The sequence below is a fragment of the Aythya ferina genome (assembly GCF_964211825.1).
Source record: "Aythya ferina genome assembly, chromosome: 24".
Taxonomy (NCBI): Eukaryota; Metazoa; Chordata; class Aves; order Anseriformes; family Anatidae; genus Aythya; species Aythya ferina.
Window position 1 is genome coordinate 3,496,653 of NC_140322.1, and position 27,678 is coordinate 3,524,330.

The window sequence follows — 27,678 nt, forward strand, 5'->3', positions numbered from 1 at the left end:
TATTCACACCAAAACAATTGGGGAGGCCTGTGGCCTGGGGAAGTTGTCAGCCTTGACCTGGTCACAGCGTGGTGTCTGTGCGCTGTGACACCAAAAGAGGAGAATCGATGATTTCTCTGCTGAAGAAGTTGATGGTGATACACTGAAAAAAAAACATACTGCGGAGTCAGAATAAGTGAAACATTTATCAAATATTTTGTTATTTTTGCATTTAATAGTTCAAACAGCAGAATATACTTGACATTCTTTTTTCAAAGAGCTATCAACTGTGTTTGAATTCTTAGATTAAGAATTCAATTTATTGATTACGAAAAAGATTAAGAATAAAATTAAGAATTCATATTTATTGATAATTCATATTTCTCAGGTGTTCTAGTGCTTTCTTTAGCCTAATTTCATTTACTGGTCTTTGTAAAATACATTTTTAGACTGTAATTTTGTCTTCTACTTTTATCTGGTTTAGGTACAGCTGTAATTTTAGTCCTGACTTCCTAATGCGTGGATTTATATGATGTATGTAACCCTGAGGGGTTAATGTAGATGTTCGGCACGGAGGTTCAAGCCATCCTGTCATTGCCAAGAAGTAGACTGTTTAAAAGTTACTTAGCTAATAAGCAAAGGGCTACACAACTTCTATTTTCACTTCCGTGAAAGAGCTGGTTAAAGTCAAACGAGGCGGCTACTCTTATCAATAGCTCGTATATTACAGCTTCCAGTAACTACCCGGGCACTGAGTAGTGAGATTCACTGGCGCGTTTGCACTAAATGCGCAGGTCAGTGGGGGCACGCCGGCTGCCAGCACTGCTGGACAGGGACGGGCGCCCGGACACGGGGAGCAGCTGGGGGCTGCCGCAGCCCCTGCTCTGGTGAGAGCCGGAGCTCGCCTCCCCGACGGAGTCAGGAGTGTCTGGGCGGCTGGGATTTCTAATGTTGGTTTTGGAAGGGGGCTGCCCTTGGTTTGCACTGAGCCCGCTTTGTCTTCTGCTGCTGCTCTTTGTGAGGGAATTCATGGAAGAGCCGGCACTCTCGACGGCTGTGGAGCAGTTCCAGGAGGAAACGATTCCTTGCTGTCTTCTGAAGCTGGCAGCTGGAAAAGTGCAAGGTTGCAGTGATGGTTGTGATGGCATTTCAGCAAAGCTTCTCAAGCACATACTTGGAGCTGTATCTGCATTCTGTGTGCCAGCAAGGAAATGTTTCTGATCAGCTTCTTTCTGAGAATTATTTGCTTCGGTCTCAGGCCTGCTAGGCAAGGCCTCATTATTTGTGCTAATATTTTGATTCTGATCATTCAAAGCACTTGTAGCCGGCCTTTTCCTCGGCAATTTATTTTCTTGATTGTGATGGGTGTAGTTGCTGCTACTTTCTGTATGGTTATTTTGAATAGACTGAAACATGGGAGGAGAATTTAGAACCGGGTAGATGGCAGTGTCGGTTTGCTTTTCCATTAAAAATGCATAACCACTAAGTACGGAAGGAAGAGTTTTTGGAGGGGTTGCAGGTATTCCCAAAGAAGAGCGTGGTATCACTGAGTATTTCTTAGATTTGTTTATGTAGAAATTGCCGTGGCCACCCTTGTTTTCCTCCTGCCCACAAAGCCCCATTTTAATTTTTCGTAATCCTAGGTGGATAATTTCCAAGACATTTAAAACCAACGACACAGTCGCTATCGACTGCATGAATAATATGAACACCGTCTTTTCTGTCGGTCTTGATACAAAGCAGTCAACGACGTTTGGACATGGCTCTCTCTGACATTTGTAAAGGGGATCCAGCCGAAACCCATAAAGCAGATATTGGCCAATCATAAAACCAACTTCCACTGCAGACCTAGTGAAAATATGTATCACGTAAGTGCAGAGCAAAGAGCCTCGCAGGGGTGCTTTGTTCAGCTTCCTTTGATCCAGTTGCCGGAGTTCTCTCTCCAGCCTTTTCCGATATTCGGTCATTTCCAATTCAGTGCTTTCAAGCTCCACTCTTACCTGAGCTTTCTTCTTTTGTCTCTCTTTCTCTAAGGCTCTTAGTCTGTATAAGGCATGACCCATATACACCAAAGAAGGGGAAGACACAAAGATAACCTGCAAGACCCAGTACCTTATGAGGGAGATAGGGAAGGCCTCATCATAGCACACATTTCTACAGCCAGGTTGCTCAGTGTTGCAGATAAATTCTGACTGTTCATCATTCCAGACATCCTCAGTTGCCACTCCGAGGACAAGCATTCGAAAGACAAAGAGGATAGTGAGCCAAATCTTCCCAATAATGGTGGAATGAATGTGGACCTCCTCTAAAATGCCTCCAAGGAAATTCCAGTCTCCCATGGTTATTCTGCCATCTTAACACTGAAATGTATGAGAGAAAAAGTATCAAATACTGTAAAATCCACAGTCCTTCCTTAATGCATTATGAAAATAATTATGCTGGGAGGAAATGTCCTATCTCACGTTGTAAAGCTGGCAACATGACCCACTCCTCATTGATATTACAGGCATTATTCTTTCTTGTCTACAAGATGAAGAAGTGCATCGTTCACCTGCATCTAATCTCAGTAAAAGACAGCCTGAAAAGGAGGTAACTACAAGAAATGCAGCACCCAGGTCTGCATCCGAGTCGGTGGAAAATCAGGTGCCTGAGTGGTAGCAGGGTTCTGTGCACCTGGGGGCTGTTTAAAGCATCATCCAAGAGACACCAGTGTGAGAGTGGTGTGCTTATATTTAGGACACCTGTGAAGGTAATGAGGTTTTATTTCCCTGCAGACAAACAGAGAAATATTTCCTGGTCCTCATTTTCAGGTGTTCTGAGCCCCGTGTTGCAGCTGAGGTTATGGTAATGTCCAATTACTGTTTTTCTGTGAAAACTGGTTATACAAAGGCTCTCCTGAGGGAATAAAACATCTCACTAAAAATGCACTGTTAAATTTTTAAAAAGTATTTTTTGAACATATAATTGGGAGCAAACAGTAGCTTTTGGGTTGTGGATCAAAATGATAAACAAATAAATAAATCACCATAATCGGATCACTCTCCTCTTCTCAATGATACCTGCATATGAAGTACGGAATGGAGTGTCTAAGTGTCAAGTGTTGCTATCTTTGTCCATGGTTCTATGAAAAATGAATGATTTATGCAAAAATTGGTTACCAGCATTTTCACAAATAATTATTATCTGAGTACAGACAAACTGGTAATATACGTGTAATCACACACCTTGCATTTACTTCATATTTTTGGTTCTTCCTCTGTTACAGGATAGTACATAGTGAACAAGATTATAAATTCCATTTCAGCGCTTCTGTGGGTGCACACACTAGCAAAAATATCTGTCTTCTGTATGTGCAGGGATAACAGTTACATTCGTGGATATAACTTTACTTTGTTCAGAATTAAATTATATTAAAAGAGAATAGTCTGATTTTTTAGGATAAGGATGATTTAACAGAGTTTTCAGTACATATATAATTAATATTCACCCTGTAAAATAAGAATATTAAGAAAGTAAATGGATGTTGAAGCCTTGGCTACAATACTGATGACCACAGAGGAAATTTAATGGTAAGACAGCCTATTAAACATGACAAGACACTTTTGTATTGGTAGACAAATAGGTGTTAGACATTTTAAAAAGATAAACAAATTACAAATAAAGAGCACATTAAAAATAAAACGTACCTTCCTTTACAAAAATGTGTAAAATTAAGCTCTATGGCATCCAATGAAAAGTTACAACCCCTGACATCTTCCATCCGTGTGAGCGAATTTCACATTACAGTTTAGTTCACTACTGGAGCAACTGACAGAGTGCAAGCTTTGCACGCTGAATTTATACTTGCTAGGGAGGGAGGGAGGAGAAAATCAATCTGCTGGCCAGTCTGCTACAGCTCCGAGCATAATTTAACTGTAATCAAATTAACATCTACAGGGAAAAATCACATTAAAAAAAATAATAATAATAAAATCCACTGCTCAGACTTCCTTCAGGCGATCTTCCCTTGCCCCTCTCCAGCACCTTCCAAGCTTTAAGAACCATCTCAGCGTAAGGTAAACAGCGAAAAAGAAAGCAATACCCCAGGCCACCCCACCCCGTCCCACACCCTTACCTATTAATTTGATTGCAAAACGCTGCTTGTTCTAATGCTGGGCATAGGCAGGCTTTGCACCATGAACGCAGTCCTTTCAGGTGGAACGATCAGACATCTTAGAGACTTCAGTTACAGCAGAAATGCTGAGGTCCTGGTTTAGACAACTTCAAGCTTTGCATTGCATCCTAGCACAGTGTGGTCAAACAAGGAGCCTGTGCACCTTATGTGTACAACTCCTAAGGAAGAAAACAGCCCTGCCATAAGCTGCCCAAGGTAGGAGCTCGTAACAGAGGGTAGAAGGAGGGAGAAAAGGGTGCTTCTCAAGTCTCCACCTTTGGAGGCTTTTTGCCCTTTGTAAGCCTTGGTGATGGGTATGGGATAAACGGGTGATCAAAGACATCAGGCAGACTTACTGTGATGAACCAGGAGAATTTCATTCTCTTTGGTGTTTGGGAATGGAGTTTCATCGGTTTGATGAATGATGTAGAGGTCCCAAGCAGCACAGGCTACAGCTCAGACCATCAGGACAAAATACTACCTGACCCTCTGGTTGTTTGGGGTAGAGGGTTTTTGTTGTCTGATTCATTTGTGGTTTGCTTTGGTTTTTAAAGGAAACTTGCTTATTTTGAATTGAAATTGGAATTTCAGAAGATCTCTGTCACTACACAGATGCACTTATGACATGGCATTAGTGCCCTACAATTAACTCTGTTCTTTATGCCTTCAAAAACCAGCAAGTAAAATGCTTTCCCTTATCGATTTAAATGAAATAGTTGTTGACCATCAGAAGATGGTTTATCCCCGTAATCCCATAAGACATTACTTATGAAAAATTATGTTACCACAGCAGCCATATTAACTCAGTCAATTAACGGCATAATTATCGATACTGATTTTCTGTGGCTGCTTCTGTCAAAGCACTGGAGTTATCTTCTGGCATTGTTTTTCATTCTTTTAATACACGGTTGGTTATAAAAAGGCTAACTACAACCAAGCTAGAGTTTACATATCACAATAGCAACATTCAGCTTGGCTATGCAAAATCTAAGAATGTAAATCCTCCCCAAAGGAATGCGGTGTAAATTTCTGCAGAAAATCTCTTCTGTTGTAACAGCTTAGTGCTGCACTCCTGATAAAAACAAAACAGAACACAGTAACAGTACTTTGGGCAGCTCCAAACTCATTCCTTCTTCATATACAGCACCTGTCCTTATATTCCATGATCCCTGACCCCTCATTTATTTTCCCCATGCCACCTCTCTTGTCACATTGACTTCTTTTAAACACCCCTAAACATTGCAACTGCTACTCCATTTTCCCAGCCCGTATAACTTGGTGTTTCCTTTCAGGAGCAAGTTGCTACCCCCCCAGTCTAGCTGTCAGACACACTGAAGATGGAGTGATGTTTATATCTAGCCTGTAAAAACAGAGCAGGTGACACCCATTCAAACACTCTAAAATTTAGTAAATGCAAGCAAAATGTTTGGAAGAGGGAAGAGGAAGAGACCTCATTTTAGAAAAGGGAAGCTAGGGAAAGAAATACGCATGCTTTGTGTACAGAGGTTTTCCTGGAGCTCGTGTTAACAGCACAGTAGCCAAAAATTCAGACCTGTTATGCATGCTTGGTATGAAGATGCCACTCCTGCTCTAGGATCAATATTTGCTGAGAAGTATAACTAGCACTATAATGCTCTTTTAGATTTTTCTGATCAGTGCCCTGCTAAAGTGTATCGCCAATACAAGTGGCCTGTATAGGATGCATAAACTTCCTCTGCTGAAAACTCCGACGCTCATCAATATCTTTTAATTTTGGTGCTGAGGACCAGTCAATAGGTCATGTCCGATTTCATAGCTAAATGACAGCTTGCTGGAAGTACTCAGTCGTTTTGGCAAGCTATTGGTCTCCAGCCAGCCATTTCTATTAAATACTTAAAGTAGGTTTTTAAACATTTTTCTGCCATTGGTACAAAAGATTCCTAACCCATCCGAGTGGTCCATGGACACCCCCCCACCCCCTGCAAAGATTCTGAAGCTTTGTTTGAAAATCCCAAGAATTAGAAGAGACTGAGCTATGGTGTCTGGGGAACCTCCTCGTTTTATAAAAGATTCATGTTAGGGGAAACCTTTATCAATCTGCACTTAGTGTTCCAAGATGCATTATCTCATGTAAAAGGGCATTTCAGTCAAATGACAACTTGACCGGTCAGAAGGGAAAATGAATTCAAGTGCTGATGGCAATTTTATGTCAGCGATATGCTGCTCTTTACTTTAGTCCAGATATTTTGCAGATAGGAATATTTACACAGACTGTCCTGCCAGTATTCAGTGTTTAGCAACAACACAAGTAGTGATGTAAGGAGAGAATGCTGTATTTTCTCCCAGGTCAATCAGCGACATCACCCACATCTTATTGTAGTTGGTTGTGCTGCGAAATACCCTCCAAATTTCATCTGCCTACTAAATTATGTTTTCTTATCTCAGGGTCAAACACCATAAAAATCATTCAGTCGTGGAAATATTCTCCTAAGATCAGACCTTTTAATTCCTACTCATCAATAGTGTGCACTTTATGTGTACAATTGATTTTGATTTTCTACTGCACTTGTCTGACCCACAATGGCCAGCTGGATAGCGAGAGGCACAGACATCAGCGACGTGTCCTACAGGCTTGTGGGACAATGCAGACTCACTCCTGTAGTCTCATTCAATACTGACATCGGGATCACAAATGATAATGAGAAATTTGGGCAACCACACTACTCAATATTGTCTTTATGATTGCACAATCCAGCAGTGCTGGAGGCAGATCACAGAATAGGACATAAAGAGAGAGGCACACGCTCTTGATCTCTGTCTGCTTTCTGTGCTGGGTTATAGAATCAATTTTTACTGCTATGATATACGTGTGAATTAGTAGGTGCAGACTTGTGGGTTTGCTTTCCCAAAGGATCTTTCTGAAGATGCCCTGGCTTTTATCCAAAAGGTTTAAGGTGGTTTTTTGGTCACTAGTTATTTTTAAGCTTAGATTTCATGCAACATTTCTACTTAGGACGCCCTTTTTTTGCTGCTCAAGCTCTTCACTATATTGCAAAAAGCTTCCTGTAAGCAAGCAGGGTGCTTGTACTCACAAAACACTCCCTGCTAAGATGCTGAATGCTCAAAACCAGCTTAGTACTGTTTAGGAATTTCTTGCACAGCAATTTAGTAGATCAAAGTTGACGGTATTTAAACCCTATTGCTACAACCGAGAAATATCCAATCTGATGTGCCTCAGCATGTTTAAAGAGAAGGCAACCGCTTTTCCCTAAAGACATTGTAGAAGGTGCATTTGTGTGGAGCTCTCCCTTGGTGAGCGAAGATCATTCACTGCTCGTGCAGGGCTGCTGCTCACCGTGCACGTGGCCGTTTGTCCGGCTGCAGCCTAGTGAATAAAGCAGTTAATTGGACCCTATAAGAAATGGGGCTGGGCAGAAGTCTGATACAGCAAGAAGCCAATGCCTAGGGAAATCTGAAAATCATAGAAGAGGGAAGGCTGCATTGGACTCAGTAAAACTGGTTTCTTTGTTTGTTTTTCCAGCAAAATAGCAAAGGCAAAGAGAAAAAATCATAAATCAGACCAGAGCAAGGAGTAAGGCTACACCAAAAACTGAAGGGGCAATGGCAGCAGTCATGTAAGAGGAGCTCTTCAAGTCCTCCGCTCATTTGTAAATTCCTGGCAGATCTGGAGGCCACCAGGGCCCTGCACCAAACCCAAAAAAAGCCGACGGTGCAATCTGGTGGCAAACAAGCTAACGTCCAGCTGAGGCTCCCTTTTGTAGGCAAACTGGGGGGATAGGGGCTGGCTGGGGGGTTTGTGGAGAGGCCACGCTCAGAGGGGGGCGATCCATGGCTTTACCCCAGCTGGCAGCCTGTCAGGGGGGGACCCCAGGGATTGCTGCTGGGCCTCACGTTGCTCGCCACCTTCCTGAATGCTCTGGGTGACGGGGCTGGAAGCGGCCCCCAAAAACCTGCTGCTAACACCAGGGAGCTGGGTCTGGCCTCCCTGTGAGGAGCAGGCCCAGGGGGGGCTCAGCGCAGGGCTCCTGTACTTGGAGGGCAGCCATGAGGCGGGTGGAGAAGACAAGAAGACAAGGGGCAATGGGCACAGGCCGCACCAGGAGAGGTTCTGTCCTGATATAGGAAAGAATTTTTTTACAGTGGGAATAATCAATTGAGGGCAGGACCTCCCCAGGGATGTGGCAGAAGCTGACAGGGCGTGAGGGGACAGGCTGCCAGACATCCCACCCAGGCGCCCTGTCCCCATCCAGTGTGGGCCTGGTGATCTGCTGGGGACCCTTCCAAACAGTTCCAATTCCACCACCCCAAGCCCACCTGTGTGCTCTTTGAGCAGACAGCTCTGCACAATTCCCTACCCTACATAAAAAGGGCCTGAACTGATCTGAAATAAACCTTCTACCCTTCATTATGATTTATACAAGCCCCCACGGGTCTGTTTGCTTTGGTGGGTCAGATGCTGCCACCGCTAGCGGGGAAGTTGGTCGGCAGCTCCTGACTTTTTGCCCCAAGCCTCAGGAACATCCCAGAACCTTTCCCAGCTCCCATCCACGAAGGCACAGGGCTGCACCACCACCAGCGTTTTGTTCCAGCTGTTTATTCAGGCGTTTGAACGAAACCAGTGTACCATTTTGAGAACAAGCTGGGATTAACTGTGAATTAAAAAAAGCACGAAGAGCAGCTCTAATTCCCCCTCCCTAACCAGAGCAGTGCCCAGAAACAGCTCGCAAAGCGTCTCATTCCTCTTCTCCTCAATCTCTGTGGCCTTTGCCATGGCATCGCTGCAACCAGATGCAGAGGAACTGCTCAGGCCCGCGGGCGAGCGCCCCAGCTTCTCCCATGGGGCTCCTAATCTTCTTTGAAGCTCAGCTTGTTCTGCACCTTGCGGGCCATGAATGTGGCCGTGAGGACCGAGCAGGTCACGGTGAAGAGGCACAAGGCAGAGAAGTTGTGAGCCAGGTCACCGTGCAGGGAGGAGTAGATGTGCCGCCGGGACTCGTAGTCCAGCACCACCGCCTCGATCTGCGCCAGCGTGCAGAGCACCAGGCAGACGTGGAAGATCTGGTGGCTCTGCCCGAAGAAATGGCACTTCCCAGGGAACAACTTCTCCGGGTAGGGGTGGGAGAAAAAAAAGGCGCCGATGAGGAAAAACAGGACCTGGCACTTGTGATACAGCAGCGCCGGGTCCGCGTGCTCAGCCGGCGGGGCGGTGTAGATGCGGTGCACTACGGGGCTGATGTCCAGCACGTAGGCCAGACCCGAGGGCATCTCCTGGCACAGCCTGCCCAGCACGTGGGCGGACTGGTGGTAGCGGAATTTGGCGTAGCAGGAGCCGGCGCAGGACAGCCACGCCAGCAGGACAGCCCCGGGCATGTAAAAGCCCTTGACCTTCTCGTGCCAGCTGGGCTCGATGGCGTAGTAGTAGTGCCCCAGCGCGCTGCCGTACTGGTAGACGGCCACCCCCACGTAGTCCATGAAGAAGAAGCTGTAGTGCCAGAACTCGGATTTGGCCTGCAGGAGGTGCGCGAGGGTGCTGAAGGTCAGGTAGGTGATGGACGCCACGATGATGATGAGGAGGGGCTGGGCGTGCGGGTCCTGCCCGAAATCCACCCTCTGCGAGAGCTGCTGGAACCGCAGCAGGAGGATGAGGGCGGCCACCAGGTGGGTCCAGACGTTGATGGCTTCGTTGTGCTGCTGGAAGAGCGTGGAGAAGTAATAGCGCCACGTCTGGTGCACCGGCCGGTAGCCGGCGTGGATGTAGGGCTTCCAGAAGACCTTCGGCACCTCGGCACTGCTGACAGTGGAGGGGGAGAGCGGGGCCAGCAGCTGAGGGACCTGCCGCACGTTGACGAAGAGGCGGCTGAGCTTTTCAGGGACGGCCGTTGCCATGACACAGCCAAAGTCCAGTTCGCCGCCACCCGGCACAACCTTTGGGACAAAGAAGAAAGTTTTGCTGTGGGGTTTAATGGCAGCTTCACCAAACTCAGCAACAGGGGCTGTTTGAATGCTTTTTTTTTTATTTTATTTTAATATGTAAAATCCTGCATGACTAGAGAGTAGCTGAAATAAGAGAGTCTCCAAAAATAGCGATATGAAGGAGGCTGATGTGATACTTAAGCCCTGCTGGAGTGCCCCACACAGGCGACAGTCTGGAAGACTGGAGAGGCAGAGGACACCAGCACAGGGTTAATCAACAAAATAATTAATTTATCACGATACACCAACTCCTAAGCTCAGCTTGGCCCTTCCCAGGGGTTCGGGATGTTCTGTTCCTACAACATCCTGAGCAAACTTCCCGCTGCAGGAGCGGCCCCGATCTTCCCTTGCCAGCTGCCTGCAGAATCCCTGCTCAAGGCTCTGGCCGGGCACCCTGCCCTACCTGAGGAGGAGCTGCCTCGGGGGATGAAGTAACGGAGCAGGGGAGCAGAGCCGTAATCTGATTGAGGTTTTCACCGTCTGTTTTCAACTCTGCGTTTGCCGTATGACTTTACACGAAAACAATGCAGCCTGAGTGAGTTTATCCGGTTGCATCACTGACATCCAGCAGCGTAATCTTTCCGAGCAAGCTTCCTATATTTATGCTTTTGAAGCTGCTGTCCCTGCCGAGATAAAGGCAGCCCCACTCTGCCTTTGCATGGTGGCCTTAAAGGCTCACTGAAAAGAACTCGCTGGAGGTGAGCTTCCCCACGCCCATTTACCTGCTCCTGCTCAGACAAGTGGGGGAAAACAGCCAAATTCCTGCCCTGGTGCTGATTTACAGCCTAAACTCCTGGCAAGTTCAGTCATTTCAGGCACGGCTCAGACAGGAAAAGTTTGGAAACGGAGGAGGAGGGAGTGGGACTGCTTTGTATTTTTTACGCTCCAGAATTTCCTCATCGCAGCGGAGCAGATAGGTCCCTAACCCACGCTTGCCTGGGGAGCACAAATAGGGATAAAAATCGGCTCTTTGCCGCTCGGCTCCCCTCTCGAGTGCTCTTTTCCCACCTTGCCTGGCTAAGGAGGCTCCCCCTTGACCCAAGCCCCCCCGTGATGGTGTGGGCTGCCGTGGGGAGGTCCAGAGCAGCCTCGGGTCCCACTGGGGCGGATGTGGGCGAGAGCAGCTCTAATGAGAGATGGGGACACCGCAATGCGTGGGGACCTTCGGTTTGTGATGGATCCCACGGGAAAGGTGCCCCCGGGGAGATTTTGGGGCACAGGCAGCAGGATCCAGGCAGGAGGAGGCAGGGGAGGCTCTGGAGGCCGTTTGGGGCCCTCCCAAGGACCAGGTTTACTCCTCCAAAGCTCTTCCCAGCCACGAAGCTTTAAGGGATGCTCTTGTAGGGCCGGGGCAGCGCTGGGCACCCCAAACCCTGCTCGTACCGGCCTCCAGCCCCCCCCCCCATCGCACCCGGGATTTCCTGCAGCACATTTCCGCAGCATCCGTCCCGTGTCCCCCCCCCAAACCGAGCCTCCCTCGGGGCCTCACCCCCAGCCCCCGCAGCCCCCCGGAGCCCCAGCCCAAAGCTCGGAAACCCGGCTCAGCACCGAGCCTCCCCCCCCAATTCCCTCCAGCTTCCAACCTCCGGCAGGCACCCGGGGGGGGGGCGATGCCCCCTTTCGGCTGAGCCTCCCCCAATCCCACCGCCCCCTCCCGGTGCCCCCAGCCCGGAGCTGTCCCCGTTTGTCCCCGTTTGTCCCCGGTACCCCCCCAAAGGCACCTGCAGAGCCCCGCTGCGGCCGCGCTGCCCTGCGGAGGTCGCGGAGCCCCGGCTCCCTCCCAGCCTCCGCAGCCACCGCCCCCAGCGCCGGGCCCGCCCCGTACCGGGGCTCGGAGCTGCCGCACCCCCCCCCCCACCCCCGGGGGGAATTTGGGGGGGACCTCGGGGGCTGCTCGGGACCGGGGGGGGACCCGCAGCCAGCGCTGGACACCGGGAGCCGCCCCCGGGGCCTCGGCAGGGCCGGGGGAGCGGAGGATGCCCGCAGGAAGGGGAGGGGGGGAGGGCTCCGTGAAAGCAAAACCTTGTGTTTTATGGGGGTGGGGGTGGGAATTGGGGTTTTTGGGGGGTTTTGATGCCTTTTGGCGGTGGGAATTGGTGGGGATATCGGATTTATTCCCTTACAAGGGGCTGTTGGTGCAGCTCGCTGCAGCGCGGCGCTGAAGGAAGAAGGAAGCTGCAGCTCTGCTGGCAGCGTGGGTATTGTTCGGGCAGGTTCTCCCCGTCAGGCAGAGGAATTTTCCTCTTTTTTTTATTTCCTGCACCAGGGCAGGGCCTTTCCTTTACCCCTTTCTCCCCCCAGGATTTGCATCCCCCTCCCCATCCCCCTGCCGAGGCCCCAGCCCCACGCCTCGGGCTCCATTTCGCACACGAAGGCGCAGAAAAGCAGAACTGCAGGGAACAGAAGGCCCTAGGCAGCCGTGTGACAGCTCTGGCAAGTCAAAGAAGCGTATTTAATGCCTTCCTGCTCTTCATAGCGGCTGGGTTTTGGCATCCTTCTCATCCTTGGAAGGAAGGGGGGAGCATACAGCATTTGGGCTGCTGGGACTTCGCTCGAGCACCAGGCAACCATGTTAAGGCAGAGATTTTTGGGTTTCAGTGAGCACTCAGACATAAAGATGGGAATGATTCTGAGCAGCAGCCTCACCACACAGTGCCAGAGCTGCTCACCTTCTTTCAGAGGCAGGTCTGTAATGCCTGAGGTCTTTCTCCCCCCGCACTGAGCTCATCGCAGCCCCCACCCCTGTGCTCGGTGCCACTGAAAGCACCGAGCCTGCTGCTCCCCCTGCAGCTGGGGGCTTCTGAGCAGACAGAAGGCCCTTCCTGCCCCCAAGTGTAAAGCACAAGTGCTGGAAAGTTCTTTAATCAAGAGCTCGGCCACCCCATCTGTGCAGCCTTGCTTTGTGTCACCCTATTCCCCACCTTTTTTCCCCCCCTCCCCTTTTGTTGCATTTTTCCAAAGCACCAAGCGCGATACCCAAGAGCTTTCCGAAGCAAGCCTCCCTCCTTGGCAATCCCCAGAGCACTGGGGAGTGATCCAGGACTCAATTAGCCCCTTTAAAAATATCCCTACCAGGTTTTCCCTCCTCAGAATATCAATGTCCGGTGCGTGGTCAGTGCCAGGAGCTCTGGGCACAGAGCAGAAGCAGCCCCATGAGCACGGAGAGGGAGGTGGGACTGAGCAGAGCTCAGTGCCGGACGGCACGAGGAGCTGAGAAGTGACAAGCCCCCTTCTCCGAGGGAAGGCGATCATTACTGCCAATTATTTCAGCTCAGGAAGTCACACACTTCATTCATTACAGCTATTTATACTCACCCATCGCAACCTCGCCTTCACTGCCAAGCTGCACGGGTACTCATGGACACGCCAGACCCTGCGTTGATCTTACAGGAAGGGTGTTTGTGTTTTTTTGTTTTTAAGGCAAGCGTACAATACAGCAATGCGCCACCTAAAAGCATCTTTACTCACAGCACAAGTACAGTTGTACGTTTCACTTCCCAGAAAAACAAGCACGGCATGCATCTCTGCGGGCAGGCCTTATCTCCAGACTCGCCCCAGGGCACAGTTTTTTTATCCCACATCTGCAGCAGACACCAAATTCTGTCTTCAGCAGCATTTTCTGTTGTGGATGTGGCTCTCACCCCATGACGCTGCAGCAAGGGGTACACAGATCCCGATTCAACAGCACAAGTTATCTTCCAGAAACCCTTACCGAAAAAATAAGCGGGTCAGCTCGGAGTCATGTGGCAACAAGGACTCGTTTGTCGAGGCACCAGCATCTGAAGGGAGGTGGCTCTGAACCCTTTGAACAAAAACACCCCACAGCTAACAAGGGCTGAGGTGTCCAAACAAAGCTCCCACTGTACAAGCGAGACAATGAGCGTGCTCTGGGAAGAGACAGTTACACAGCACGCCCATGGGTGCAAGGAGAAATGCTGTTACAGATTTTTGGGTCAGCGCTGGCTCAGGATGCCTGTTGTATGCATCGGCCAACCAATTCTTCCTCAGGTCAGTGCCAGAAATGATTCTCATGGTAACAGCACTGTGCAGCTTTATTTAGTCACTCAGTTACAGCAGTATTTTAGAAGACTGGGACAGAGTCAGATTATTATTTTTTTTTTGAAGTGTAACATATTGAGCATGGAACAGTTTACTACATATTCCTTTCACAAATGTCTTACAGAGCTGATACAGTACTAGCCATCAACCCAGGAGCGAGTGCTCTGGAGTAGAAAAGGATGCAACAAGAAGATAGCTACACTGGAAAGACAACACTTTAGAAAAAGTGAAACATGGAAGGTCTCCCCTCTAGCCCCCAAAGAAAGCGTACAGTTTGGATCTAACTTTACAGTTCTACATCAGTTTCTAGAAACTTAAAAAACAAAACCAAAAAGTAAAACCACTGGCCAGTACAGTCTTTGGATATTTAGAGGAGGGGGAGAGTGTCAGTTTCCAGAACGAAGTCAGTCGGTTTCGGCCTCACCGGGGTCTTTGCCTTCTTTGTTCTTTCGAACCTCTTCAATGTGCTTGTCCTGGAAGCCAACAGCAGGGGAGCAGTGAGCCGCAGAGCGCGCCCCCGCCTGAATCCCAGCCCCAGCTCACACCTGCAGCACCTCGAGAAAGGCTCGAGAGGAAGTGAGCAGCCTGCTCTAACCCCATCCGCCCTCCTCCCCCCCGAGGAGGATTTCTACAAGGTCTCCCACACATTTAAAGATCTTCTTTTGAGACTGGACCCACAGAACACCCAGGGATGTGTCTATTCGTACCAGTCCCCTCACATGTCCATTTACTGGTCTCTAACTGGTTTGTAAGTGAGGAGCACTGGCACATTCTCTCCCAACCACAACTCGACACCTACCTTCTCCCTCAAGCGTTCCAGTTTAGCAGCCATTTGTGCCTCACGGTTCTCTTTGTTGGCTTCCATTTTGTGGGTCAGCTTCTCCTCTGCCATTTTGCTGAAGTTGTTGTTTTCTTCAATGGCTTTCTGAAGCACTTCTTTTTCATGCTCCCTCTTCTCGGCTAGCTGCTTCAGGACTTCTGCTTCATGAGACTGACAAAACAGACCAGGCACGTTCTGAACATTAAAAAACTGCACAGCTACAATCCAGGTGCCTGCAACTCCTCAGCAGAGGTTTTTCTGCCACTTTAATTGGAATCTGCATAAATTCTTGATGCAGTACAAAGCCCCCCAGTACCTGCTCCACCTCCATAGCCCGTATTTCACCACTACTAGTGACACAGGAAAGCAAATTTGTGTCACTGCTCACAAATCTTTAAGTGGGATTTATCCCAGAATTGTACACTGATTTTTACTTTAATACCTATTGATCTTTCCTAGAAGACTCTGGCTTCTCAGAACAGTGAGTTACTGATTCCAGTCACACTGGAGATCTTACATCAGCAAGATCTTACATCAAGATGCTGCATCCACAAGCTTTCTAATTATAGATTCACCGCTAGGTTTTTCAGGAGAACGTGAATCTTTCATGACATTATAAATAGAGACCAGGACAGCTTCTTGCTGAAAGACCATCACCTCTCAGTTATCTCCCCCGTTTAATTGGCCATTTAAAGTAACTTGGGAAATAAATCTCCCTGAGAGCCCAAGATTGTTACAATCTCAGTTACTATTCCCTTTACCATAACGCAAGCCACTCACCAGTTGTCTTACGCAACACAAACCTAAAAAAACCCCACACACTAATCAAGCAGAATTCACTTTAACTTGTTACTGCAAACCTACCTTACGTCTCTCTTCTGCTGCTTCCAACTTCTTCTGGATTTCTTCCAATGACAGATCCTTCTTCTTTGGGGGAGAAAGAGGGAATTCTGGGACTGCTTCTTTTGAGCGGGGACTGAGTATCAGCTCAAATGCCTGCCCAGAGGCACGCTTTTCCAGTTCCTTCACTTGTATATCTAGGAACACGAAAAAGAAATGGGATTTGAAGCCATGAAATGGACTTAGCTAACTGGAACAGCAGTCTTCAAGAAATGAATGCCACCACACTCCCTTAAGGCTACAGGTGCATCAGAGCAGATAGCTCTGTTCTACACAGCAGCACCTCTCAAAAACACAGTGGACAGTTTTATTTTTTGCCTGGATACATTACTCAAGTGCCTGACACTTGATTTTAGCTTTTAATATCCAGACACACAAAAACAAGCGTAGCGTACTTCCAAATGAAAAAAACATTTTTTCTTCAATGAGAAGTTAGAGGTGAGCATTTCAAATCTCTTCTTCAGACCTAACATAGAAGGCTCTCTCTCTGAAACCTTTTCTGTGAGAAACACCTAAGCTAGCTTCCTGCTATTTAAACACCTCCACAGGGGCACAGGCATGTCAGCCCTGTATGGCTTCAGCTGTAGCAGCACACCAGTTCTGATCACCAAGATGTCTCAATGACAGTCGGTTCTGTTAAGTGAGCAGATGGCGTGCAGATGAATCGAAGCCCATCTGCTATCAGCCTAGTTTGAGATGGCTTTTGGTTCTGTTTCCACACGCGCTGCTTTAACAGCTTCTCCAAAGCAGCCTAGAGAGGGGAGAAAAGCCTGGCGACAACAGTTAATTTAACACAGCACAACAATTACATAGGAAATTAAGAGGTGGGGAGGAAAAACGCTTTGGGCACACGATGCTACGTACCAGAAGTAGCCATGACCGAGGAAATTCTCCTCCAGCAGCCTGCTCTGCAAGACCTCCAACAGCTGGACTCCTGGGTAACAAAGAGACAGGGCTCTGAGCAGCAGGCACACGGCTGCCATTCCCCCCAGCGCCCCACAGCAGCGAGAAAAGGCCCAAGGGGCCGACAGGTGACTGCACCCGCTAATTAGGAGCCGGCGGGGGCTGCTGCGGACGGGTGGGAGCGGCGCTGCCGCCGATGCAATTAGCGCCCGGCGGGGCTGCGCCCACCGCAGGCAGCGCGGGCGGCGCTAGGACCCGGCTCCCCGCCTCGTCCCCTCCCCTCCCCGCGGCCGCCCGGCGCCAGCCAATGAGCGCGGCGCGCTGGGGCGGAGGCCCCGCCCCCCCGGCACGCGCCCCGCCAACCGCACCGAATTCAAACGGCCGGAGAGGGGCGGGCGGGGGGAGGGAGGGGAGGGGGAGCGCGCGCGCGCGGGCGGGGGGCTCGGGGAGGGGGCGGGGCCAACGGCTACATCCGGGCACCCCCCGGCGCCCCCTCCCCTCCCCTCCCCTCCCCCTCCCCCCTCCTCCCCCTCCCCTCTCCCCACAGCCGCCCCCCAGGGGAGCGGCCCCGCCCCGCCCCCTCCCCACTGACAATGGCGGGGTCCTGTCAGGGAGGGAAGGGGAGGGGGCGCCGCCGCCGCCTTTCTCCTCAGCCGCCATCAGGGCGGCTCCCCCTCCGAGCCGACGGCGGGACAATGGGACCCCCGCCCATTGTCTCCCGCAGCCCCCCGGCTCCTCGTCACCCCCTCACGGACCCCACACACAACCCCCGACCCCCCTCACGGACACAACCGACGACCCCACAGCCCCCCCCACAGCCCCTCAGAGCCCTCCGCGGCCCCTCAGAGCCCCCCGCGCCGCCTCCCCTCGCCCTGACAACCGCCCTCAGCGCCCTCCCGCCGGCTCCGCTCCCCGCTACGACTCCCTCTCCACAGCCCAGCGGCCGTTCTCATCACCGCCGCGCCCACCCTCGGCCCAGCGCCGCCACCGCCGGGCCCTCGGCAGCAGGAGCAGCGCGCACCCACCTGCCCGCTCCGCCGCTCCGGCCCCACTCCGCTCCCGCCCGCCCCGCCGCGCACAAAAGCGCCAAACAAAGGCACGTGACCCGCCCCGCCCCGCCCCTATTGGCCGAACGCGGCGGCACGTGCCGCCCGCCGCGGGAGGGGAGTGGGGAGAGGGGGGGGGGAAGCAGGGCGAGGCTGGGGGGCTCGCGCCCCGCTCCCCGCCGCCCGCTGCATGCCGGGAGTTGTAGTTCGCGGGGGGGCGGGGCGGCGACCCCCGAGGGCCGATGGCGGCCGGTGGGGAGGGTGCGGGGTCGCGACGCGGAGCGCGGCGGCTCCGCGGGGCGGCTCGGGGGGTGCGCAGCTCTGCGGGGCGTCCTCCTGCCGCTCCTCGAGGGCGGTGGGACTCCCTTTGTCTGCCATCCCCACAGGGATGGACGCTCACCTCAGTGCCACCTGCCTCAGGGATGGCCACTTGTACCTCAGGGATGGCCACTTATGCCTCAGGGGTGGTGACCTACACCTCAGGAACATTTACATCAACGATGGCCACCTGTACCTCAGGGGTGGTCACCTGCCTCAGGGATGGCCACTTACGCCTCAGGAATGGTCACCGATACCTCAGGGGTGGTTACCTACACCTCAGGAACATTTACATCAGGAATGGCCACTTGTACCTCAAGGATGGCCACCTGTACCTCAGGGATGGTCGCCTGCCTCAGGGATGGCCACTCGTACTTCAGGGTGGCCACCTGTACCTCAGAGATGGCCACTTACACCTCAGCGACGGCCACCTACCTCAGGGATGGCCACTTGCACTTCAGGGATGGCCACTTACACCTCAGGAACACTTACCTCAGAGATGGCCACTTACACCTCAGCGACGGCCACCTACCTCAGGGATGGCCACTTGCACTTCAAGGATGGCCATCTACCTCAGGGATGGCTACCTACTTCAGGCATGGCCACCTACTTCAGGAACACTTACCTCAGAGATGGCCACTTACACCTCAGGGATGGCCACCTACCTCAGGAATGGCTACTTATACTTCAAGGATGGCCATCTACCTCAGAGACGGCCACTTCCTCTTCAGGGACGGCCACCTACCTCAGGAACACTTTATTCAGGGCCATGGCTACCTCAAGGTGACAGCCACCTCAGGGCCCTTGGTCACTGCAGAGCCATGGCCACCTGAGAAGCCTTGGTCACCTCATGGCCATGGTCATTTCGGGTCTCTTGATCATCACCAAGATGACCACCTTTGCTCACCTCCAGGCTGCAGGCACCACAGGCTGACCCCACAGGGTCTGGGTCTGACAATGCGTTGGCCCCACAGCCCCTGCAATGACGTTTTGGGAGACGTTTTTGGATGGCCACCCAAACGAATGACGATTTTGGGTGGCCACCTGGCCACCCTCTCCTATGAGGTGACACCAGCAGGTCCAGAAAAGCCACAATTGTCTTCAAAACACAATTTCCATGATATATAATGTGCAATGGCTGCATATAGAGGACCCTCCCTTGTCCTATGGGCTGCATTATGAGCAGTTCCCTTCCCGAGATAACGCCATTACCACGCATAGATAAGTGGCGTGCTCGCAAATGGGTTTTAAATGAACTGGCTGCATTTTTGCATGTTCTGTACAAATCACTCGTGTACGATTGCTGCGGTAGTTCTCGTGCTGCAGTCACTTGAGTTAACACCAAGAGTCAATACACATAAAAGGCAGATGGCCAGAGAAAAGCACAAATCTTCTGCTGCAACACGAGCCCAGCAGCGCAGTCTTTGTACCCAAAATACCAAAGAAAGGACTTTTCCGAGGGGACCCACCCTTCTCGTGCACAATCTCAAAACCACGGATTTTGCACCCAAAAAAATAAAAAACCCTACCTTAAGGAAGGTTAATATTGTGACAGAAATATATGAAGCTTTCAAAACAGAGATTATTTTAAACACTTGCCCTGTTTTTTGCTGATCTGACGTCTATTTCCATGGAAACCACATCCAGCCGCCGAGCTGCTAGAATTGGGAGAGGTTGCTGTCGGAGTGGCTGGCTGGGCATGGGAAGAGCCATTTTCCAGCAGCATGGTGGAGCTTTTGTAGGGTGGAGGGGGCTTCAGATTCAAAATGGTTTGCCTGCTTGGCCATTCAGGATCATGCCTGGTACATTTACAGGGTTCCTGGCTCAAAACCCAGCAGTATACGCGTTGCTATCACACACAACACGTGTTTTTAAGTGAAACATCTTGAGTGCTTGGATTAAATTGCATTAAATGGTGCTGGAAGACAAAGAAGCCAAGAGATCGTGTCATCAGCTTGTGTTTTGCTTTATCATTCATTAATTAGCGTCCATGTGGATCAACAGCGTGTTGGATGCTTTAATATTAACGCTTTTTAGTAAAATCAGTGAGCTTATCCTGGGATGATCTCAGGATTTCCCAAAGGAAATAAAGCTTCCTGGGCTTGGGGCTTTTTGTTTGGTACCTGTGACTGCCTTTAGTCACTCCTCATCCCCTGGAGAGATGATGATGAAACATCATTTTCAGCTTCTGAAGAAGGGATGCAGACTGAGCTATAACTGCAGTCGTGCAGGGGCTGTTCTCAGTGCTTTCCATCTTATTTCCTGGGCTCTTCACAGGAAAGGAAAAAAAAAAAAAAAAAAAAAAGGAAAGAAAAAAGAGAGAGAGAGAGAGAGAAAGACGTGAATGTAACTTACCTTCCTTTGCAGACCAGCTTTACAGCCAAAATCATTTATTTCAGATAAGAGCTCTCATACGTAAGAGGCAATGTGCTGGGAATCAGATTTGGGATCTGTCCTCAGCTCTGACATTTTCTGTTCCGTGTTGCTTACACGGAGACTCTTTACTAACCTCTTCACAACACCTGCCACCACTGGTTTCAATTTAAGCCAAAATCTTGGAGCACTGCTGTAATACAAAGAGGAATTACAGCCCTTAGCAGCTGGAAATGCATGGAGACGATCTCATTTTTGGCCTCATTGCAGGAGGGTTTTTATTTTTGGAACATTTCATAAGACCCGCTTGTTTGTGTGGAATTTATTTTCGTCGGATCTCAGTGAGAATGGAGTATATGAAAGGCTTTTATTCAATTTGCATTTGATTTGTGTTTATCAACACTTTTACTGGGATTCTAAACAGACTCCTTTCGGCAAGCCGAGCAGCGTGTGGCTGCAGCAGCTTTTGTCTCCTGGGCTCCTCATCACCAAGAAGAGCTTTTTGCTCTAATTCCAGTTTTTCCAAAAAAAAAGAACAAGCATCATGACGAGAAATTTCCTTCAAAATGCCACCATTTAACCCCAAAAAAATAAAAAATAAAAATAAAAGGCTCAAGAAAGAACACACTGAAGCCCAAATCTAACCAGATCAGCCAGATGAATCAGACCAATTTGTGCATCTTGGGACACTAACGGACCACAGCAGAACCTGCAGGAGATATTCCCAGAGTGGGAAGGGGCGAAGGCTTTTACAGACTGGGGATTTGAGTTGTTCTCAGGGTCTGTGGCTGCCAGTGATGAGTGCACTTGCATAAAATTGCTGCCCTCGTGCTGGTCACAGCAACTGCTCGCTGCCAGCTCAAGTGGAGCTCGCTCCTGGCACAGACGAAGTGTGAGACCCCTCGGCTTCGTCTCAACACGCTCTGCTCCCAGAGAAGCAGATGAATCAAGGTCTCATCCCGAGGACTCCTCGTACGTGTGAATTTAGGCCGTGGTGCGATCAGATTTAGCACGAAGATTAAAGAGTCTCCTCTGACGTGCTTATCGCAAGACCCCACAAAGAGGCTGACAGAATTAGGCGACGACTCAGCCCACGGCAGCTCTTTTAACTGGCAAAAATATTTAATCTCTAATAAGGAAGTGCGCTTTCTGAGTATAAAATTGCCACCCTGAAGCACCCACGGTGGATGGGCTGACAGCTTGTTTGTTAGGCAGAGGAGGTTGTAAGGCGCCTTTGTAAGTGACACGAGCAGCAAGTGCCTCTTCAAGCCTGGTAACAGGCTCCGTGTTGGTAAAGTTCAATTTAAAGCCAGAAATCCAATACACTGACCTGTGCCATCCATAGCCACACTTCCACAATAAATAACATGCTAGAGGAGATGGTAATTGAAAAGAAAATTGCTCTCAGAGGTAGAGAGAGGGGCCGCAAGGTTTTTTCCTGTCCGTGTTTTTCAGGCTTTGTGTTCACCTCCGGCAGATCTTCCTCCCCTCGACGCGGTGCTGGCACCTACGTGCTGCTGCCTGGAGGAAACGTCCTGCAGGAAAAATTGGTGGCTGCAGAGCTCTCCCTGATCATCAGGTACCAACACGTCTCAGCCCACGTGCAGCCTAGGAGCCCGTGGAAATGAAGAGGAAAACACGACTTTCAGGGAGTGTCTGCCTCCCCGTGAAAGCTCTCCCCTGGGCAAGGAGTGCGTAAGGTAATTGGTGTTTGCTTACTGGTGGAGTTTGGGCTGACACTGTATTTATGCTGAGATACACCATTAAGAAAATGTTCCCTTCGGAAAAAAAAAAAAACACACTTGCCGGTGTGCTGTTGGAAATGATTTAATTTTTTCACATCAGGCAGGGCGCCTGGCTCCTGGTGTGGGTTTGCTCTTCGAGAAATTCACTCGAACTCACTTAAGTCCTCCATAAAAAGAGACAAGTAAAAGACAAGTAAAAAAGACAAGTAAAAGCACTCACCACAGATGGCGATTGCGCCTGCAGCAAGAGAGATGGAAATATAAATTAATTGCTCTGAAATTGGGGCAATATAACCCTGAGACATCACACTCAGCTCTTAACACACGACGGCACCGCACGATACCCACATACTATGGTGATGGGAGCTACAAGGCTCTAAAGAGGGTGGAAAAATATGATAAGCTTCTAATATACTAATGCCAGAGGCTCCACGAGCACTTTGCTGTCCTTGCAAACCATCCTCCAGCACACGGGGACGGTGACAGACCCTGAAGGTTTGGCAGAGGCTCGTGGGCACCTTAACCCTGGGTGCAGCCCCGTGGCTGTCGGAGCGCTGGCCTTCCTCCCAGGCCGGGGCACAGAGGAGCACTGCCCGCTCTCCTGGCGTGTTTTTCGCTCTTTGTTTCCTCAGAAAATGGGGCTTTGTGCAATCGAAGCCCTTCCAGACCTCGGCCTCGTCTCCCGTCCCAGCTCCCGGCTCTGCAAGCCGCTCCCTGCCCCGCCGGTAAATATGGATGAGATCTCAGCGGCTCAAATTCCACAAGTTTCTTGAAAACAGATGGCTGGGGAGAGGCAAGAGCGAGGGAAAGGCTTCAGCACGAGCCCGACTATTATTAGAGACCGGAGACTTCACACCGGGGAGAGCTGCCGCTCCCTGCAGCAGGGAGCATTTCGGAGCCACTGGTTTCCTTCATGCCACCAGCAGATCCCCAGAGGCACTTGTGGGGTCCTGGGAGCAACCTGCCCGATAGAATAAGCGCCCTACACGTGGTCTCAGCCCCATAACACCCAGAAACACGCAGGGAAAGCCGGCCTGGAGGTCTCCTCGCCTCGCTTCCCCCTCCTTGCTCTCAGCATCCTCGCCGCTTTCCCCTCCTGCTCCCACCCGCGGCGCCGTCTCCGCGCTTCCCATATGGAGTGCCGAGAACTTTGCCACTCCAAGAAGCCTCTGCACAGCCCAGGGCTCCAAAATAACCGAGCTGCACCACCCAGCCACGGCGAGGGGCTGCGAGAGAGGCGCTAAGAAGGGCTTTACGGCCAGGTTTTCACACGGGAGCCAACGTGAGAGGCACTAATTACGTCTCAGAAGTGCCAGAGTCAGCCCCTTCAGCTGGGATGGAGCAGGGGAGGCAGCACAGCTCTGACAGCCACCTGGAACAGCAACGCACAGGGAAGCCATAAAATATTCAAGAGCGACAGAAGATTCCAGCAAAGACATTTGCTTTAGCTCTTTGCAAATGAAGGGGACTGGGGGGGGGGGGCTGGGAAGGAAAGCCGGGTGTAGCACTAATTATTCCCTCGCTCCTAATTAGTTCCTTGAATTTAAAATACGGGCTCAGCTCGCACAGAAGCTCGGCGAGCCCATTGTGCTATTAATACATCCCTGGCGTGATATAGTTAAAAATACTGCCACCCTTTCGAGACAAGATGTGGCTCGGAAGTGTCACGATGGGAGGAGCTGAGGGATGGAAACCCTCTTAAAGGAGTACGGCTTCCCCGGCGTCAAAATCCAAGAGGAATGGGCTTGGCACGACCCCCCCAGGCCCAGCCTGCCCTCCCCGAGTGCACGTTTGGAAAAAATTCTTATTTTTTTTTGCAGGGATCTGCAGGTGGATTTGCAATCCTTAGGTGCCCGGCTTCCTTCAGACAGGCAGGGCAAGGTCAGATTCGGAACAAAAGGCAGGATTTGGAAGCATCCCCCCTCTGTGCAGCCACACTCGGGGAACCCACAGGTATTTGTCCCGCAGTGGAAGCACAAATTGTGGGCGAGATCTGGGTCAGACACCGCCGACGCAACACCACACGCCTCCTCCCATGGGCTGCGTGAGCCACAGAACCAAGACAGGGGGGTTAACAGCACCTTCCGACCTCCTGGCCACGCGGAGCAGAGCTTCATTTTCAGATCCCGGTGCCTCCAGGACAAGCAGCAGCTCCCCTCCCAGCTCCTCCCGTGGTTCTGCATCCACGTGGGTTAATTCCTGCTCCATCCCGCTGGCTGCCTCCAGTCGCAGGGAAACAATACCTGAGCTTCACGTTTTGCTCGGTGCTGGTTGATCTCTTTTCCCCCAGCTCATTTCAGTCCATAATGGATCAATATTTGTGTGTATTAAGAGAAAAAAGACCGGGCACGTCCACCACGGGCAAACAAAGGCAGCCCTTCACGGGGCAAAGCACACCTCTGCCTTTTGGGCAATAAACCAGTGATCTGCAGCCTGGGCTTCCTCCTAAACCTGGGGGAAACGACCAAAAATGATCCCTGCGATGTGTTTTGGGGTATTCCAAAACTAGAGAGACCCCACCCAGCCCCTTCCCTCCTCCCGTGCCTCAGTTTCCCTCAGTCCTTTCCCTCCTGTTAATCAGGGATCGTCTCTTGTCCTGCTGCAGCCCGAAACAGGGCTCCTGCTGCAGAGTGCAAACTCTCAAAAAACCACATTTATCCCCTCAAAATGCTCCAAATGCAGCTGGCTGGGAGCCTGCTGTGCCCACAGCTTTGCATTTTGGTGGCCTGGGGAGCTCAGCGAGCATCGCAGGAGCAGCTCAGCCCTGTGGCATCACAGCAAGGTACCAGTAAGTGTGTGCCCTGGCCCCGCTGTGCCACCCAGAGCAGGAGGAGCTGGTGCTCAGGGAGGTGACAAAATTTGAGGCGAAGCCCTCGTGGCTGCCAGCATCCGGGGTTTGCAGCCCGAGGCGGCCTGGAAGCTGGGTGACAACGTGCTGCCGAGCTGGGTGTCTCCCACCAACTTCGCGCGGAGCCAAGTTCTGGTTTCCCATAGAAAAAAAAAAAAAAAATCGACACAAAAGCCAGCTCGTACTCACCAAGCGACGGAATCCCAGGAATTCTGCTCAAGTGGGTGCTGCTGGGTTTGGGGTAGGATTGGGGCGAGAGCTGCATCCACGTCCTGGCTGCTCCTCGGGGCTGGTGCCACAGCCGGGCATCGAGCTCCTCGCCCAGAGCTCGCGTGGGGCTCGCTGGCACACACGGAGCTGCAGGGCTGCACACCTCGGGAAGCCATTGGGAATCCAGGCCTTGTCCCTTAAAAACAAAACACAAGAAAAAAAATAAATTAAAAAAAACACACACACACACACACAAAAACCCAACAACAATAAACCAGCTCCAGTAATCGCTATGGTAATTAAAAGGAGGTTTCAACGCAAGTCTCAATTTGCATTAATTAAATCAACCGGGGGAGCTTCGGTGGAGTAAAAGAGGTTGTCTGAGGAGCAGCAAACGCTGCGGCAGGCTGGGGCTGCTCGCTGCACATTGCTGCACATCCCTGAGCTGTGCTGAACGTTTCTGCACCTCGCTGCACATCTCTGCACCTCGCTGCCTGCACGCACGGGCTGGGAGGGTCCTGCAGCTGCGAGGGGCTTCCCAGCAAGGAGGAAGCCACAGAGAGCAGGGGCTGGGGAGGTTGGAGGGGAAGATGGAGGGGAGGATGGAGGGGATGCAGCCAGCTCCAAGCTGCTGGGAGCCGCACGCCCGCTCGGTGCTGCCGGCTGTGAGCCCCGAGCCCCCGGAGCCGCAGCAGGTCGGCGAGCGGAGGTTGCGCTGCGGCGAGGCGTGGGGAAGAGGAATTTGCCCATTCACACCCCGGCCAGGCTGCGAGCACAGCTGTGAGGGGAATACAAATGGGCAGCTGGGGTTTTTTGTTGTTGTTTTGTTTCAAATTTATTTTTAAAGGCACCGGTTTGAGCAGGAAAGCCAGTGAGACGCAAGGTGCTTGGCTGCAGGTAAGTCCTTCCCAGAGCAGAGCTCCAGGGCCAGCTGTGTCCCCATAACCAGCACAACCCCAAAACCCCACAGCCAGTGGGACCCCACAGATTAAAACCCAGCTCTGTCACGTTCAGCCCCGCTCTGTAGGGTCAGGCTGACCCAGAGCTAATAAGGGAGGGTCAGTGGGGCAGCTGGCAGCCCAGGCTAACCTTGAACTGCTGCCTCCTGCCAAAATAAAACAAAACAAATCAAATCAAATCAAAACAAAACCAAACCTTTCTGGCCAGTCCCAGCGAAGCAAAGCAAGCGAGCTGGGAAGCAGGGCAGAGGTCTCCACCGCATGGCAGCGGGGTCGGGGGCTGCTGGGAGAGGGATCCCACAGCAGCCGAGCTCAGGGGAGCCCAGAAGGGACGATGGAGCGGCCACAGCAACACCAGGGCTCTTCTCATCTCTCCTCGTTCCTCTTCTGGGCAAGAAGAGAGCTGGGGACAGGGCCCCAGTCACTGCCCCTCGCCGTTAGGCAGGATGCAGAAGCACGGCCCCCTCCTAACAGGCTCTGTCCCCCCCAAATCACTGCAGAAATCGACCTTGAGCGTCCCCACCCCACCCTCAGCATCTCAGCAGCACGGTCCCGCTGCTTCCAGCACCAGAGGCTGTAAATCAGTTAAAAATATCTCTGGAAGCCTCAAAAGCTTCAAAAGCACCGGAAGCTTCTGGTCCTGTCCATGTCGGCCCTTTGTGCCACGGGGGGAGGACAGGAGATGTGTCCTCTGCCCTCACCTTCCCCTCACCACCCCAGAGCATCCCCAGCCCTCGATTAAGAGGAGACGGCGAGGAGGGGACGCGGCTGTCACATCGGGGCAGGGAAGGACCCTGCTGCTCCATTCCCCGCTTCCCCCAGGGCCCTGGGGTTTGCTGGCACCGGGCGAGGAGCAGCTCAGGCCCCCGAACCCGAGGACACCTTGCTCCTGCAGGGTCCCACGAGCTGTGGCAGCGGGGGGGCAGCACGTCCTGCAGCATAGAGCCCATACGGAAATCTGGGGAGGGTCTGCGGGGCCCTAAACCAGCAGCCACCGTGCCACCGGGCTGCTTCGGGACAGCTGAGGGCCAGGCCCTCCTAAAAAAGCAGCCCCTGTGCTCACGGCTCCGGTATTGCTGGTTGTAGAGGCTTCTGGGCTGCTTCCAGCACGTGCTTTAGCCTGCAGCCTGCTCGTGGTGCTGCCAGGCTGCTCAGAGATGCCTCCTTAAACCACTTTCCTCCCCTCTTTCCCCTCCCCGAATTTTGTGCTTGAAGCCAGCGACCAGCTCAGCTTCCCGGTCAGATCTGCCTCACCTCCACGCTCGGAGCCCTTTCGCTGCATCTTCACCCTGGTTCTTGTGGCCCCGCTTGCTCCGTCCCCAACCCTGCCCCTACCACGTGTGCCCCCGAGCCCCACGCGTGCCAGAAGGCCGCCACCCCAAGGATCCCAAG

At 51.6% G+C, this 27,678-nt stretch overlaps 3 protein-coding genes across 11 annotated transcripts; all 3 read right to left on the reverse strand.

The window, feature by feature from the left end:
- Positions 1-312: 312 nt before the first annotated feature.
- On the reverse strand, positions 313-8,579 carry GJA9 (gap junction protein alpha 9). 8 transcript variants are annotated; one of them, XM_084497209.1, is made up of 3 exons: positions 4,489-8,579; positions 4,094-4,311; positions 313-2,339 (listed from the first exon to the last, which is right to left on the reverse strand). In XM_084497209.1, the coding sequence occupies exon 3, from the start codon at positions 2,316-2,318 to the stop codon at positions 762-764; it is 1,557 nt and encodes a 518-aa protein (XP_084353335.1). In that variant the 5' UTR covers positions 2,319-2,339; positions 4,094-4,311; positions 4,489-8,579; the 3' UTR covers positions 313-761. The 8 variants fall into 8 exon arrangements, with proteins under 8 accessions (XP_084353335.1, XP_084353340.1, XP_084353336.1 ...); XM_084497214.1 differs by having other exon boundaries at positions 313-1,827; positions 2,092-2,339; positions 4,094-8,579; XM_084497210.1 differs by lacking the exons at positions 4,094-4,311; positions 4,489-8,579 and adding exons at positions 3,005-3,038; positions 3,666-4,060.
- Positions 8,580-8,710: 131 nt separating this feature from the next.
- PAQR7 (progestin and adipoQ receptor family member 7) lies at positions 8,711-13,594 on the reverse strand. Of its 2 annotated transcripts, none has more exons than XM_084497240.1 (2): positions 13,421-13,594; positions 8,711-10,057 (listed from the first exon to the last, which is right to left on the reverse strand). In XM_084497240.1, exon 2 carries the CDS (start codon positions 10,016-10,018, stop codon positions 8,978-8,980), a length of 1,041 nt encoding a protein of 346 aa, XP_084353366.1. In that variant the 5' UTR covers positions 10,019-10,057; positions 13,421-13,594; the 3' UTR covers positions 8,711-8,977. The 2 variants fall into 2 exon arrangements, with proteins under 2 accessions (XP_084353366.1, XP_084353365.1); XM_084497239.1 differs by lacking the exon at positions 13,421-13,594 and adding an exon at positions 11,827-11,959.
- Positions 13,595-14,139: 545 nt separating this feature from the next.
- Positions 14,140-17,892, reverse strand: STMN1 (stathmin 1). Its single transcript, XM_084497276.1, has 5 exons — positions 17,813-17,892; positions 16,749-16,818; positions 15,849-16,021; positions 14,964-15,155; positions 14,140-14,637 (listed from the first exon to the last, which is right to left on the reverse strand). Exons 2-5 carry the CDS (start codon positions 16,759-16,761, stop codon positions 14,569-14,571), a joined length of 447 nt encoding a protein of 148 aa, XP_084353402.1. The 5' UTR covers positions 16,762-16,818; positions 17,813-17,892; the 3' UTR covers positions 14,140-14,568.
- Between the last annotated feature and the right edge of the window lie 9,786 nt (positions 17,893-27,678).

What these genes read in the sequence shown, in the direction of transcription:
- STMN1 (XM_084497276.1), bottom strand. An exon ending in CAGCAGAAGAGAGACGTAAG is followed by an intron (nt 15,156 to 15,848) that starts GTAGGTTTGCAG and finishes CTGTTTTGTCAG; the next exon opens with TCTCATGAAGCAGAAGTCCT. An exon ending in TGGAACGCTTGAGGGAGAAG is followed by an intron (nt 14,638 to 14,963) that starts GTAGGTGTCGAG and finishes GTTGGCTTCCAG; the next exon opens with GACAAGCACATTGAAGAGGT.
- PAQR7 (XM_084497240.1), bottom strand. Translation starts at nt 10,018, where the DNA reads ATGGCAACGGCCGTCCCTGAAAAGCTCAGCCGCCTCTTCGTCAACGTG.
- GJA9 (XM_084497209.1), bottom strand. Translation starts at nt 2,318, where the DNA reads ATGGGAGACTGGAATTTCCTTGGAGGCATTTTAGAGGAGGTCCACATT.